Source organism: Mustelus asterias, chromosome 3, assembly GCF_964213995.1.
Source record: "Mustelus asterias chromosome 3, sMusAst1.hap1.1, whole genome shotgun sequence".
Lineage (NCBI taxonomy): Eukaryota > Metazoa > Chordata > Chondrichthyes > Carcharhiniformes > Triakidae > Mustelus > Mustelus asterias.
In genome coordinates this window covers 105,853,834-105,868,619 of record NC_135803.1, presented here as the reverse complement: position 1 = coordinate 105,868,619, position 14,786 = coordinate 105,853,834, and the positions used below count along the sequence as shown (strand labels likewise).

At 40.7% G+C, this 14,786-nt stretch overlaps 1 protein-coding gene across 1 annotated transcript in view; it reads left to right on the top strand.

Annotated features, from left to right (window-relative positions):
• LOC144491857 (protein bassoon-like) overlaps positions 1–14,786 on the top strand; it is a 517,892-nt gene that overhangs the window by 341,696 nt on the left and 161,410 nt on the right. The window contains exon 6 of the mRNA XM_078210147.1: positions 12,307–14,452. Coding sequence (XP_078066273.1) covers positions 12,307–14,452 — 2,146 coding nt within the window. The remainder of the gene's footprint in view (positions 1–12,306; positions 14,453–14,786) is intronic.

Below are 14,786 nucleotides of genomic sequence, written 5' to 3'. Positions count from 1 at the left end.
TTTGTACAAGCTTACTGAGTGCAAAGCCCAACAAACCACATAGCTCATGGAAAATTAGGGATGGGCAATAAATGCTGGCCCAGCCAGTGCCACTCCAAATGCTCCTGCACCATCTCTAATCCAATCCATCCCACTCTGAATGCTCCTGCACCATCTGTAATCCAATCCATCCCACTCTGAATGCTCCTGCACCAGCTACAATCCAATCCATCCCTCTCCAAATGCTCCTGCACCATCTCCAATCCAACTGACCCCACTCTGAATGCTCCTGCACCATCTCTAATCCAATCCATCCCACTCCAAATGCTCCTACATCATCACTAATCCAAGCAATCTGTATTACTGGCACCCATACTGAATAATAGATCACAGTTCCAAAGAGGAGATCTGATGTGCAAGTAACATTCAAAATTGTAAAATTAACCTCTCAACACTGGTACTGTGAACCATGTCTTTCACAAAATCAGGCAAGGAAACAACAGCAGGGCTTCAGTAGTGATTAGCATATTTCCCTGTCACATCATCATCAACCTCAGTTGCTGCCGTGTTCTCTCATTGCATTCATTGGCAAGTTCGAGGAAGCTTGGGAAACAGTCGGCGAGATCGATGCCGATTTCCTGGTTTGCTGACAACTTTCACACTTTGAACTCACCCACCCACTCCCAAACCCACACACTCTTGCAAGTTAAAATCCGTCCCTGTGTGTTTGGAATGTTTCTGAAAGCATTAACAATGTCCCATTTATATGCATAATTTTTCCCTCCTCCAATGCTAGAGACTTTATTTTAGAAACATGACGGCTTTCTTTCCCCCATCCTGCTCTTAACCCTGAGATAATTGATGATAATGATCTGCTTGCAGTATTTTTCACATGGTTCCCCTTGTGGCCTGTCAATCCATGTTGACTAGTATAATTACATATTCCTACAATTGCACAAGAAATAAATGAGTTCTAATAAAAGCATCCTCGAAGAAGACAGCCGCAAAATTCAATAACTCTTAAAACAGGTGCCAACTTCCTACTGCCTACTAATGTAAATGATTGCAGTGTGCAGGCACTGAATAGCACTCTTAGCATAGGGTGCAAAATTGTAAGAGGTTAGCTCTACTTAAATCCAGCCAGCACCTTTTAATTCTGACTGGAGCAGGTGCTGGAAGCCATTCAAGAACTGACTCTGGCCTGGGACCAAGAATGGTGCAAGAGAGGGAGAGATGTCATCTTATCCACTAGCCTCAAACACTGCTAAACACTCCAAACCTCATCATTGACCAACCAACTGTCTCTATAAGACAGGATTCATCATAGCTTCACCTTTTCCTCACACAGTTGCCATTGCTTTAAACCCCTTACCTCAACAACCTGCACATTCAACCAGTTATGCCACATACACAAAGACATTGCGCTGCACTGACACACTTGCCTGTCACTTGCATGGCAAGGTGTCACCAGCTGGATGTTGGAACTAATTGCAAGTCCTCCCATCTCCCACTCACCCTACAATGTCTTCTGGTTAGAAAACTGAAAATGTTGTAAGCATGCACTTCCTGCTTCCCCACCCCTTCACCGCAGCCCTACCCTTCTGCTTTTCCCCTTTTAAGATCTTAAGAATTGCAGTATGACCAGGCACTACTGGAAGTGCAAAAAGATTAGGATAATGAAGAAACGCTCTCTAAAACACTTACAACCACCAGCTTAGATACTGGCACTGTGCATGAATCAGAGGCTCGCTTAGCTGCAGTTTCTGCATGTGAGTCACATGGCATGTCTGAGTTGGCAGGGGGTGAGGGTAACACAGGTGCCGGCTTTCTGGAGAGTGTGGTCACACAGGATTTGCTGCAGGGGATTTTGTTTGGGTGGACAAGAGAAGCAGGCTATTGGATATGCACAATAAATGATTGGTGTATTGGCAGGCCTGCCAGAAGGCCTGTGGTCGCTGTGAAGGAGCATGGAGGTGTCAGACAAGAACTTGTGCATAGCTTGGTGATTGTCCTTTCCAGCATTTAAATGGTAGCAACTTTGTTAGTACACTTGTGGACCGAACCACCATATAGCATATGATTGCCAATATCCCTGCTTCCTTTGCAGCAGAAGCAGATATCAGCCAGTGTCTGAGTGCTGCAATGGAAGCTCATCCTTGTGCCTTGCAAGCTCAGACTGCTGCCATCACAGCTGCAGATGTCCACGTTGAAAGGACTTGCAAGATATCATAGCCATCTTGTAATCTGTCCTCCAACACATTACCGGGATTGCACCACCCTGGGCAAGTAGTAGCTGCTCCATCGAGCATGAACCTACTGCCCTAACTCGGGGAGGCCCTGACAATGTCATTATTTTGTCTATCACCCCATGAGCTCAGACTGCCAAGATGGTGCAGTTCAAAGCTGGGCCTTTCAGGAGAGAGGTGCTCAAGGTCATCCTGCAAGGCCATCTGCAGTCAAAAGAAATCATTGAAAGTAGGCAACCTTCTACTAACCATACTGCAGCCACTGAAGAAGCACCACCATAGGAATACTAGGACAGACAAAGTAGGATTGGCATTAAGGGAATGTTAATGGATATTTATTTGACATTTGTAGCAATATGGCATAGCTTGATTTATAAATTTGTTCTGAAATGTTTACTTTAGGGTTGTTTTTATTTCTGCAATGTGGCCAAGTGAGCAGTGACGGTCAGTAACAGAGGGAAGGTAAGCTGTGGAATTTTTGGTGAATGGTTAATTAAGGTTGTATTTACTGGTATCACGGTGGGATGAGTGGATCACAATGGGCCCTGCCAGAAGGAGCTTGTTAATTGCCCCCTCCTTTCTTCTTCCTCCTCCTCCTCTGCTTGTCGCTGTACTGTTGATGGCCAGGACTGTGTCCTTATTATGACAATGTTTTGCGGCATGGAGTAGGCCACAACAAATCTTGACGTGGTTTGTCGAGTTCTGCAGAGCTATTCCAGTGACTCAAGCAGCAGAATTGTTGTTTAAGCACCCAATGATATACCATAAAAGATTTTGTGTGGGTGTAGTTTTTTTTTATACACATGCTTCCCAAATTGCATGGTTGTGCACCAGAGTCATGGCTATGTTGTCTAAAGATATCTGCTGTCACCCAGAGTTGCTACCATTTTCATGATGGAAAGGACAATCACTAAGCTATGAGCAAGTTCTTGCCTGACACCTCCATGCTCCTGTCACCCAGAAGCCACCTTTGTTATGATGACTGAAATAACATAGCGCTGTGAACTGCTGCAAAATGAAGGCCTTATGACTGTTATCAGGATACTGGGCATCAGCCTGTATGATATGTTGCAAATTGTTGCACACTGGCTGGACTTCGAGGGAGTGGAATCGCTTTCAGTCACAGTACATCACAGAGGCAACATATGGTTGCAAAGTGATGTGTGTGCAGTCAGTGGCATGGTGCATCAGGATCCTATAGTCCTCGTGGAGTTGTGTGTTCACTCCGCCTGCTGCTCTTAGGCAAAGGATAGCCCTCGTCGCCCAGTAGCCACTCTTTGATTTGCAGTGGTGGTCCAAATACAGATAGCACAGAATGAAGACATCATGACTGCTGCCAGGATACTGGAAATTGGCCCAGAGAGTTAAATGTATTCAACTCTCTTTGCAAAAGAACCTCATTAACCTCCCTTACGAAACAATGGATGGCAAGCTGGGAGATGTTACAATTATTGCCAGTTCAAGCTTGGGTAGGAGCCAGAAACATTACAAACATATATACTGCATTCATATCTAAAAACAAATGTTTTTTGCAGCATGCTTGAAATCAGAACAGTCTTATGGCACATCCCCAACACCACTTCCTGGAAACTTCAACTTTAAATAAAAATGGAACAACATACCAAATACTTTTATAATTGCAGCAAAACCCAGCAGAAAGCAAGAATAAACTAATCTATAAGTAGTTGAAGTGCCTTTAATAGCTCTGCTCGTGCAAGGTTAAGAGAAGGCAATAGCTGAAGCAGCAGTTTTCAAAATGGAAGCACTAGCATGCTGATTGATGTCACAATCTGCCTACTCTGCATGCTTTAGATAGATGCTCCCTCCATGCGTGTTAATGTCCTACCAAAATGGTATCTGACATGGTTAACCCCAGAGGTGTGTGCTTCAGAAACCATTCTGGATACAAAGCAGCATTCTAAACATTGAAACTCCAGGCACAATGGAGCTGCATTTTGCAGTCAATATTTGCACTTGAGGTTAATCCAAACCTCGGGGTGCATAAATACAAGGTAGTCATTAATAAATCCAATAATGAATTCAGGTGAAGCTTCTTTATCAGAGAGTAGGAGGCATATGGAACTCAACACCACATGAAGCTGTTGAAGCAATTTGCATGCTGCATTTATGAGGAGGCCTAATAAGTAAATTAGGAGAAAGGTGATGCTGATAGGGTGGGAGGAGCTTGAGTGAAGCATAAAGAAGGCGTGTACCAGTCAGGCCGAATAGGCTGTTCATATGCTGCAAATGCCATTTAGTAAATTTCTATTCAACTTCTCTTCGTTTATTCAAATAAAGGAAAGAGATCATTTAAATTGTTGCCGCAGATATTTTAGCCTGAAATGAAAAATAACTTCATTACACCATTCTAGTTCATGAATTTTTAATTTAAAGCTCAAGTTACCAGCTGAACAGTGTTTAAAAAAAAACTGCATAAGGTGTGAAAGATAACCTTATGTCATATGAGTATGTGTTGCTTGAAAAAAATGCTATTTGTGTTCAATTGACCTGTTTGAATACATTGACTGCTGTTGTCAGCAGTCAATGTATTCAAACAGGAGCTGTCGGAACTTGGAAGGAAATGTGAAACAACCTAGAGCTTGAACACATTCCCCAACACTAACTGCGCCCACGCCTATGGTGTGCAACTATCTCTGCTGGGCAATTAACAATAACCATTTTCCATCACAATAGAAGTCAGCTATTTCAGGCAGATTAAACTGTTCAATCAGCTCTTTGCACCTCGTTAAAGTGTGATTACCTTAATTATGCCTCTTAACTTCCCGCTTTAAAAAGCACTTCAAAACAAACTTTTGTTCTTCTGGTTTCTGGATTTAGCTATGGACTTTCAGACACCTTTGAAGAGGAAGCGCAAACCTAAAAATAGATACTCAATGGTTTGGAATGCAGAGCTCTTAGTTACTATCATTTCAGTACCATTTCCTTCAAAACAAATTTTAGCAACCTTTTCATTTGGAAGTAAATAAGTTCTTCCCCAAAGATGAAAGTAAATTACTGCGGATGATGGATTCTGAAACAAAAACAGAAAATGCTGGAAACTCTCAGCTGCTCTGATGAAGAGTCATCCAGACTTAACGTTGGCTCTGCTCTCTTTCCACAGATGCTGTCAAACCTGCTGAGATTTTCCAGCATTTTCTGTTTTCATTTCTTCCTCTGCCATGCTAGTCTTGGGTAAGAGGGAGACAGCAAAGCCTATAGCATTATAGTGCAAAAGCAACATACTATGGATGCTACAAACAAAACATAAAATGCTGAAAAATCTCAGCAAGTCTGACAGCATCTGTGGAGAAAGTCCGGACTCGAAACGCTGGCTTTCACAGATGCCTACCCTGAAGAAGTGCTGCTCTTCTCTCCGACAGAATTTTCATTTGAGCTCTGATGAAGAATCATCCTGATTCAAAACATTGGCTCAATTCTCTCTCCACAGATGCTGTCATTCCTGCTGAAATATTCCAGCATTTTCTGTTTTTGTTTCAGATTCCAGCATCCACAGTATTTTTCCTTTATACTATGGATGCTGAAATTGGTAATAGAAAATCCTGAAAATATTGACATGTAAGGTTAACTCTGTTCCTTTCTTCACAGATACTGCCAGACCTGCTGGGTATTTCCAGCATTTTCTGTTTTTATTGCACCATTAGCATCATTTAACCATTGTATATAGTTTTTGTGCACCTCTCCAGTCCTTGCTTGAGGATTCCAGGACATCTATCAGGGCACCTCTCAACCTTTTTTCTGGAGAAAAGAACCCCACCCTCTTTAGTATTTCTTGACATTAATCATTTCTCAGCTCTGGTGTCAAGCTTATAATCTTTATTGCACTTTTTCTCGTGACTCTCTTGGCATTTTATTAAATGGAGACCAGTACTGTGTACATGTAGTCTAACCGAGGTGCCAGAAATGTTCAAAATGATTTCTCTGCTTTTCAATTTTATTACTCTGGAAATAAGCCACAGTGCTTTGCTTACATGTTTATGGCTTTTGTTAACCTATGCTGCTATTTCTAATGATTCATGTATCTGCACCTCTAGATCTCTACTCCATTCAGATGCTTATTTTCACATGAGTATGTGGGCCTCTACTTAAATGCCCAAGCTCTCATTTATTCACCTTGAAGGTCAGTTGCAATTTATATGCCATTTTGCAGGTTCACTCATTTTCTTTTTTAACAGTTTCAACTGTTAATATTCTCCGTCCACCACCCATCCCATCCTCCCACCATCCTATGTACAAGTTTTGAAATTGTACTTCTGATTTCTGAGTCTAACTTGTTTATGTAATTGGTTAATGACAGTGGTCCAAGCATTGATCTCTGTGGAACACCACTTCCCACTTTCTGCCAGTTTTTAATCTCACCAGCTCAAATTAAAGTCTAAAAGCTACAAAATTTGATTATACAACGCCTGCACTTTCAGAGTCAGAGGTGCCACTTTGGGTTCAAAATGACATCTGTGTACACTTCTGGCATTGGCTGCAAAATCCGCTATTATGGTGAAGTCGTTAGTGCAAGTGCTGGAAGTGTGTGTCAGAAGTGCACAGTATAGGCAGAATGTGACATCTGACTGAGCATCTCCAATGCTCCAACTGACAGACCTTCTCAAAAGCACAACTGAACATGTCTACAGCAGCAGGAAGAACACCTTCACCAGCACTTTTTAAAGGCATCATTAGGCACTTTTAGATTAATTGCTGATTGATTCCTACTGAATTAGGTTGCTGAGTCAGGAGAAATGTTTGGTGGTTTCAACTGCTTCTTAAAGTTGGTGATGTGTACAAGGAGTGGTGTGGCACATATTTGAAGGCCTTGGTTGTAACTTCAAGGTTTCTGCTCATACCACTTGTTCCCAGTCATGGCTGCTGTGGTTTTTAAATCCTCTTGTTCTACAGCATGATAGAGATTAATTAGAGATGACACAGGGAGAACAGGCATTTATTTGTGCATACTCATCAACCTTTTTCTGTATGCTGCCACATTTAAGCAGAATTCACAAGCAACCTTGCCCTTTGGTGAGTTGGCACTTGAGCTACCCTTTCTCCCTGCCCTGGTTGTAGGCCACCTTGCCCAGTGACTTACCATGTGCAGATTCCACCTGTAAGCGAGCTTCCAAAGTACACACAATGTCAGTATCTGAATTGGAGCCTGAAACTGTAAAAATGAATGATGAGATTTCATCGTTAGCACTGTATTTCTTCTCGACCAATTCTTTCTCTTCCATCAGTGCCTGACCAGGCCTTGGACTTCTTGAGAGAAAAAAGCACAAAGGTGGAATTGTGATGAGGGAAGTGGGAATGAAAGCAAAAGTGCATGCTTAGACCATCTGCAACTTGTTAATCAGAGGACATAGTGGGTTGTGAGAAGGAAAGTTAGATATTAGGTTCCTGTAAATGTAGTGCATGATGGCTACCTACTCCCACTGCCTTTGAAGTGTTAGTCTGGAGGCATCCTGCTTCTCTGTCAATAGAGAACCTCTGTATTTTGCCCACCTCCTGCATCATTATGTTGCAAAACCTTGAAGTTCACTCTCTCCCCTGTTGTGCATTGTCACTCCTCTCTGAAACCTAACTCTTTCATGTTATTTAGTGAAACTTTAAGGAGCTGTAATCCTGGAAGGTTGAGTTTCTCTGTTTCAAACTGAAACTCCTTCATAATGTATATCAGTTTATGGTTACTTATTCCAATATGCATTATACTGAACATTGACCGACAGTGACATATAGCTTCCATATCTCAGCTCATCCATGTAACTGGTCCAAGTTTCTCAAAATCCTCAACTGTCTTCCTGTTCTTATGACTTTATTCAGCTGATTTACTACAGATACATTGTTTCATAACATTCAAAAATGTTGTGAACTGCAGGGACCATGGAATAGATCTCTGTGAAACACTTTGGGCGGCACGGTAGCGCACTTTGGGCGGCACGGTAGCGCACTTTGGGCGGCACGGTAGCGCCGTGGTTAGCATTGCTGCTTCACAGCTCCAGGGTCCCGGGTTCGATTCCCGGCTTGGGTCACTGTCTGTGTGGAGTTTGCACATTCTCCTCGTGTCTGCATGGGCTTCCTCCGGGTGCTCCAGTTTCCTCCCACAGTCCAAAGATGTGCGGGTTAGGTTGATTGGCCAGGTTAAAAATTGCCCCTTAGAATCCTAAAATGTGTAGGTTAGAGGGATTAGTGGGTAAATATGTGGGGGTAGGGCCTGGGTGGGATTGTGGTCGGTGCAGACTCGATGGGCCGAATGGCCTCCTTCTGCACTGTAGGGTTTCTATGATTCTATGATTTGGTTATTGTACTCAACATCGACCATTTTCACAATCTCTTTCACTGACTAACCAGTTCACAGTACATCTGGTTAATGTGTTATCTATTCCATGAAGTTTCAACATTACTTTACAAATCAATGACATATAATTACTTCATATTGATTAAGCATATTTGATAAGAAATTATGGGGTCTCTTAAGGCTATTCCAATTAGTGTTAATATCTTTGGAAAGTATTTTCTAATAATGAGCTTCAGAAAAAGATTTAGATCACAAGGATAAAATCATGAAATACAATTAAACTCTGATAAATGCGGGAAGTATTCTGCTTGAATCAGGATTTTTGTGAAGAGGAAGGATGGATAATCAGATTGTGAATCTTGTACTGTTGCCCATGGAATAAATTAAGCCTGCTGGCACTCACTGTATCAAAGCACTGAAGAAAAACAAATGATTAGTTTCCCAAAATGCTTCACTGGTTAAAGGCAAATTTGGCAACACTCATTTACATTCATTTCACCAAACATTAAAAGCTGTGTAATAAGCTTTGCACCATAGGTGCTGACAACTCTTGAGCATTTCAGCCTAAAGGTCACCCTCCTTGTGTCTACAGTGTCATCAGCCAAAACGTCACTCTTCCTGAGTCTAGACAATGTCATCAGCCAGATAGTCACTCTATCCGAGCCTAGATTGTGGCGTCAGCCAAATAGTCACATTCCCTGAGTCTAGACAGTGTCATCAGTATTTTTCAACTGTAGGTTATGTCACAACTGACTCGGGTCATGTCTCCTGCAACATCCACAAATGCACACTTAAATGTGTATTTCCACCTTCTGCCCTGTCCCTCCACAAAACCACTGAGGTTTCAGGATATTGAATTCGAAGATCAGCCATGATCAAAATGAATGGCGGAGCAGGCATGAAGAGCTGAATGGCCTACTCCTGCTTCTAGTTTCTGTGTTTCTATGTCAGCTGACTTTATCCACAAGAGCATCAAATGAGTACAACAAATGATGAAAAGAAACTCAAACACCAACAAAATCAAACCCTTCAAACATGTAAAACAAAATTCTGCAATTGGTTTTCTGGATTTTCTGGACCATTGTATAATTTCTGTAATCAATGCTACAATATATTTGTAGATATTTTTCTTCTTTATTCTATCTGACTCAAGATAAGAACACCTATCTGCTCAATATAATACTTTCCAGCAGAATGTAATTACTGTTCTCTGTTAGTGGAACTATAAAGATACTTTCCCTCACTGAAGACTTATTAATGTGTCTTTATACTTCCCTCACCAAAATAGAATTAATATAAAGTATCTAACATTCCCTCACTATAAAGTGAATACTCTGCAATTGTTTATGACTCTGATATTAATATAAAATGCCTCTCTGCCTTCACTCAAGAACGTGCTCTTTTATGATTCTCTTACTGACCAAGAAATTACATAAAGCACCTCTCTATAATGCATCATCCTCGCCTTAACATTTTATGACATTTTTAATGATAAGGTAGCAGTTTACGGCTGCTGCATCAGTGATGAAACCCTGTAACAAACCTCATTCTAGAAGAGCATGGTGTTTAGTGGCCCCTAGGCAGGATTACATTGACAGGTTCTAAAGAATTTTGGATTTGCAAAATATCTAAAATGAAGTTTTCTAGATTACTTAACATCCCTTAATATTATACCATTTTTGTTCGTTTACCTCGTAAGAAAAAATGATAGTCATCTGCAGTTGAGACGGTTGTCTTTCTCAATTTTCAGTCACAATTACCAGCATATTCCAATATGGATGGAAAATGGCACAAGTACCAGCACATTCCAATGAGGCATCTGTGTTAAAGAGATTTACTTTCTGCAAGCCAAGTGACTTCCTTTTTTGCTGTATCATTCTATGATTCTATCATATCCAGGACAGGAGATGGGGCACAACGTTTAATCTCTATACCCTTTGACTGGGAATGGGAAAATTGAGTCGAGGCTTTCATGTGCTGTGGCATTCTAGTGTTCCCTGTCACACAATGTAATTTTTCAGTCCAATTACTACCATAATTTTATCAATTGTTTGATGGACTTATACTTGAGGAATGGTTTCGTGGTTTGATGGGTTGAGCCACCATCTCTCACATAACCCTACTTGGCTGATTATTCAGTGCCTTCAGAATAGGAGGAATGAAAAACACAAAACAAAATTGCATAGAGCTTCATCAGAGGTTCTCAATGTGGCATGAATGAGTCATTTCATGAGTTTTCCATCCGGTTTTGTCGAGGCATCTTAGCTCTTCACATGTTAGAGAGAGAGGGTGTTCCACATTTTGTCACCATTTGCATAAGAAGTGTATCCTAATTTCTTTCCTGAATGACTTGGTTCTGATATTAAATTGATGTTCCCCCCCACTAGTGAAAAAAGTGTTCTCCATCTATTCTCAATCAAACCATCCCTTAACATTCTACATTGCCCTGTCTGCCACTGTAATTACTTACTCAGTTAGTTTCATTAGATATTACCTACCTCCTACAATTCATATTTGCTCTTTCCAATCAGTTCAAATTACCTTAAATCCTTGGTCACACATTCCAATATTTTCCCCACAACAGATGTTAGACTAACATATCTATAATTTCATTTTTAAATGATGCAGTTACATTTACAGTTTTCTAATTCAAAGGGACAGTTCTTAAATCTGGAAACTTTACAAGATTTTGACGATGGTATTTGTAATTTCTTCCCCAACTTCCTTATAGTCCTGAAATAAAATCTATCAGGTACTGGGAATTAGTTATTGTATGGTGACATTTTTTCTAATGTTGCTTAAGTTAATTTTTGTAAATTGCAATTCTGGAGTCCATGTGATATGACTGAGGTATCTCAGCTAGTCATGTGTGGATAAAGCACCATAGGTGTTCCTCACATAGTGAATGAACATCTTGGCTATAATTCATGCAGTGTGAATGAGGAATCACAAGTGTTTTCCTTGTCAGTTACAAAAAACCAAGATGCAGCACAAATGTGCACTGCATCAGTTCAAATAATCACAGGGAAAGTTGACAATGAAAATATTGCGAGTTGCAATAATTACACATTGAGTGGTGAGAATAATTGCAAAACCAATGAAGTGATTAAAACTGTTTTATCTTTTGCAATAAAATATAAATAAAAACTCTTCGAATAAAATAGGGCAGTCTAATAAGTGAGATTTCATTGGTCAGAATTGGTCCCCATTTTTGAACAAAAAAACCTGGTAGTAACGGCCAAATGTTGCAATTTGCATTCTGAAGGCTAAGGAATTGAGTACATGGATAGTGGATATGCCACTAGCTAACAGATACTGTTTGATTACTTTTAAAGTGCGCCAAGATTCTGTAAAGTTAGGGTATAATTTTATCTATTTCTTTGCATCTTGAACATGTCTTATATGCATCTTTAATGCATGTAAGATGTACATCATTTTCCAGATTGTAATTGATTGATTGATACTGAATGAGTACATTGTTAGATAAACACAAAAATATTTTGCCTGATAGCCTGAGTTTGTGATGAAAGAGTATGCTCCAAGTCCTTATTTTCAGTGGTTTCCTATAGCTGCAGATGTTTTTTTTAATATATCTATGGAATGATAATCCAACTGGAATAATTTACGGTGCATGCTGATTTAGGCTAATTCAATGAGACAATTCCCTTGGTTTAGGATGATCTTTGTGCATTTTCTATGTGGGGAAATAATTCATAGCAAACATCAGAATGGCATGATGTACTTCACACAGGTAACAGAAAATCTGCAATTTTGTTTTATCAGATCGGAAACTGGCAGCAGAGCACAATGAAAAAAGTGAAGAGAACCCTGCCAAGTCCACCACCTGAAGAAATAATACATGCTAGTGTACCAATTCATCCACAGCTGTTTGGAACCTCCCTGCCTCGTAAACGGGGAACTCTGCCTGACCAAATCACTCGTGATAGACTCCTTAAGGATATCAGCCATGAGCTGGAGAAAGTGGAGCAAGAATCAAACAAACTCCAGAAGAAACAGGCAGAGCTTGATGAAGAAGAAAAGGAAATTGATGCAAAGCTACGTTACATAGAACTAGGAATCAATCGTAGAAAAGAAACCTTTGTCAAAGATCCAACAAAGCGAGATGGGGGCTACGTGCGGGGCTTGGGAGAAGATAGGGACTATATGTCAGACAGTGAGGTCAATAACATCCGAATATCTTCATACAACAGCAACAATGTCTTAGCTAGGCCACATACTGCTCCAGTCAATCAGTATTCTGAATTCTCAATGGCACAGCATCCAACCACATCATCACAGTATCCTCTGCCACAAACCACTCCTCAAGGTATGACGAATTACCAACCTGCAGGTTATCAGCCACCCCATTACCCAGTTCCAAATGGTTACCAGTCACAGAACAATTTTCAGTCTCATTCCGCCTTACATTCTCAAAACACTTACCAGCCACATGCATATCCCCAGAACACAAATTACCAATCTGACAATAGTTTACAAAACGTAACTGGATTCCAACCACCTAACCAATACCATGCTCCTACTACATATCCAAATCAGGCTTCCTTCCAGCCTGGTCATAATGCTCAGTATCAACAGCAGACAAACATTCCGGCACAACATCAGAAACCAAGGCAGACATCATTAGCAGATCTTGAACAGAAAATACCCACCAATTATGAAGTAATTGGTAATCCAAATGCAATTATTTCTGCAACTCCAACTGAGAAAGTTTACACAACCACAACAATGAGTAACAACTATGATCAGTATAAGAATGCAGAGATGAGAGTTGCTGATAGTGGAAATGCAATGGAAAGTCCTTCAACTAACTATTCAGCCGATTCTCTGTATGCAAACCTAGAGCACAATGTTTCTCGTAATTATGTCATGATTGATGATATCAGTGAATTGACCAAAGAGAATACCTCAGCAACAGAGAGCCAGAAAGTAGAACAACCCCCTCAGCATAGTAATTCAAGACATTCAAAGGAAAAGAATGACTTCCCAGAAACGACCAATTCTAATAGAATCCACACTTACAATAAAGCTGATGATGAATCGGAGGAAGATATGTATGATCTCCAAGTATCAGACCATCGAGGAAAGAATGGATACCAAAGGAATTCAGATAGCCATAGCAGAATATCAAACTCTTCAAGTGGATCTTCATATTACTATGCAGACAACAATCATAGACATTCCTCGCGCACAGACAAGCACAACTCTTCTTATGGGTCTCAAAAGCATTCATCGAAACAACTGGCTCCTGCTGTAATATCCGCCAAGCGCAGCAAACACAGAAAGCAAAACATAGAACAGAAAATCTCCAAATTTTCACCTATTGAAGAAGCCAAAGATGTGGAATCTGATTTTGCTTCATATACTGTCACAACTTCATCTTCAGGAAACAACGTAATCCTTAGGGCACAAAAGCTTCAGGATGAGATAACATATGGCCTGAAGAAAAATATTTATGACCAGCAGAGATATTCTGGTCATGGTAGTAGAGAAGCAATGGAAGATTCAGAGAGAGGGTACAGCAATGGCAGCAGATCAAGATCCTCCTCAATGTATGGAATGGAAAAATTAGGGAAAGAAGCAGCTAGTCCAAGAAGTAAATCTTATGAAAGAGATACCATGGATAGGTCTCAAAAGATGGGAATGGGTCATAGTCGAGGCCGTGCTCCAATGAGAGCGCAGGCCTCTGAAGAGGAAATCCCTTTGAGTCCTATGGGAAATCAGATGCATGGGGCAAGGCCCTCTAGAGAACCACTCCCACCAAATGTTGTAGACAGCAGATCTCAATTTGGCTCCAGCCACTCCCTGCCTGATGTTCAGGATGTGAAAGAGACATCGCGTAGCCATACTTACAGAGAGGATGATGGTTACGTTATGGATGATATGCACTGTGCTGTGTCTGACAGTGAAGGTAAAGAATATCACTGGTGATCTCATCAACTTAACACACAGATCATTTACAAAGCATGTTCAGTGCAAAGTTTCATCAGAAAAAGCATCTTTTCAACAATGTAAATAAATGCATGTATAAACAGACTTAATTCTTACAAGGTTAAAGCCTAATTGATTGGCATGTGCCTTTACCCTTTTGTATGCACTTTTTTTTTACATTTTTAGCATGCTGCGCAGCTCACTGTTTCTGTTGGTGGTATGTTTGTTCAGTGATGTGTTTTTGTGGGTTTATTCTGTTTGATAAGTAACTTATCCTGGAGCTCCCTGCATGAGGCAAGCTGCCTGCATTGAAC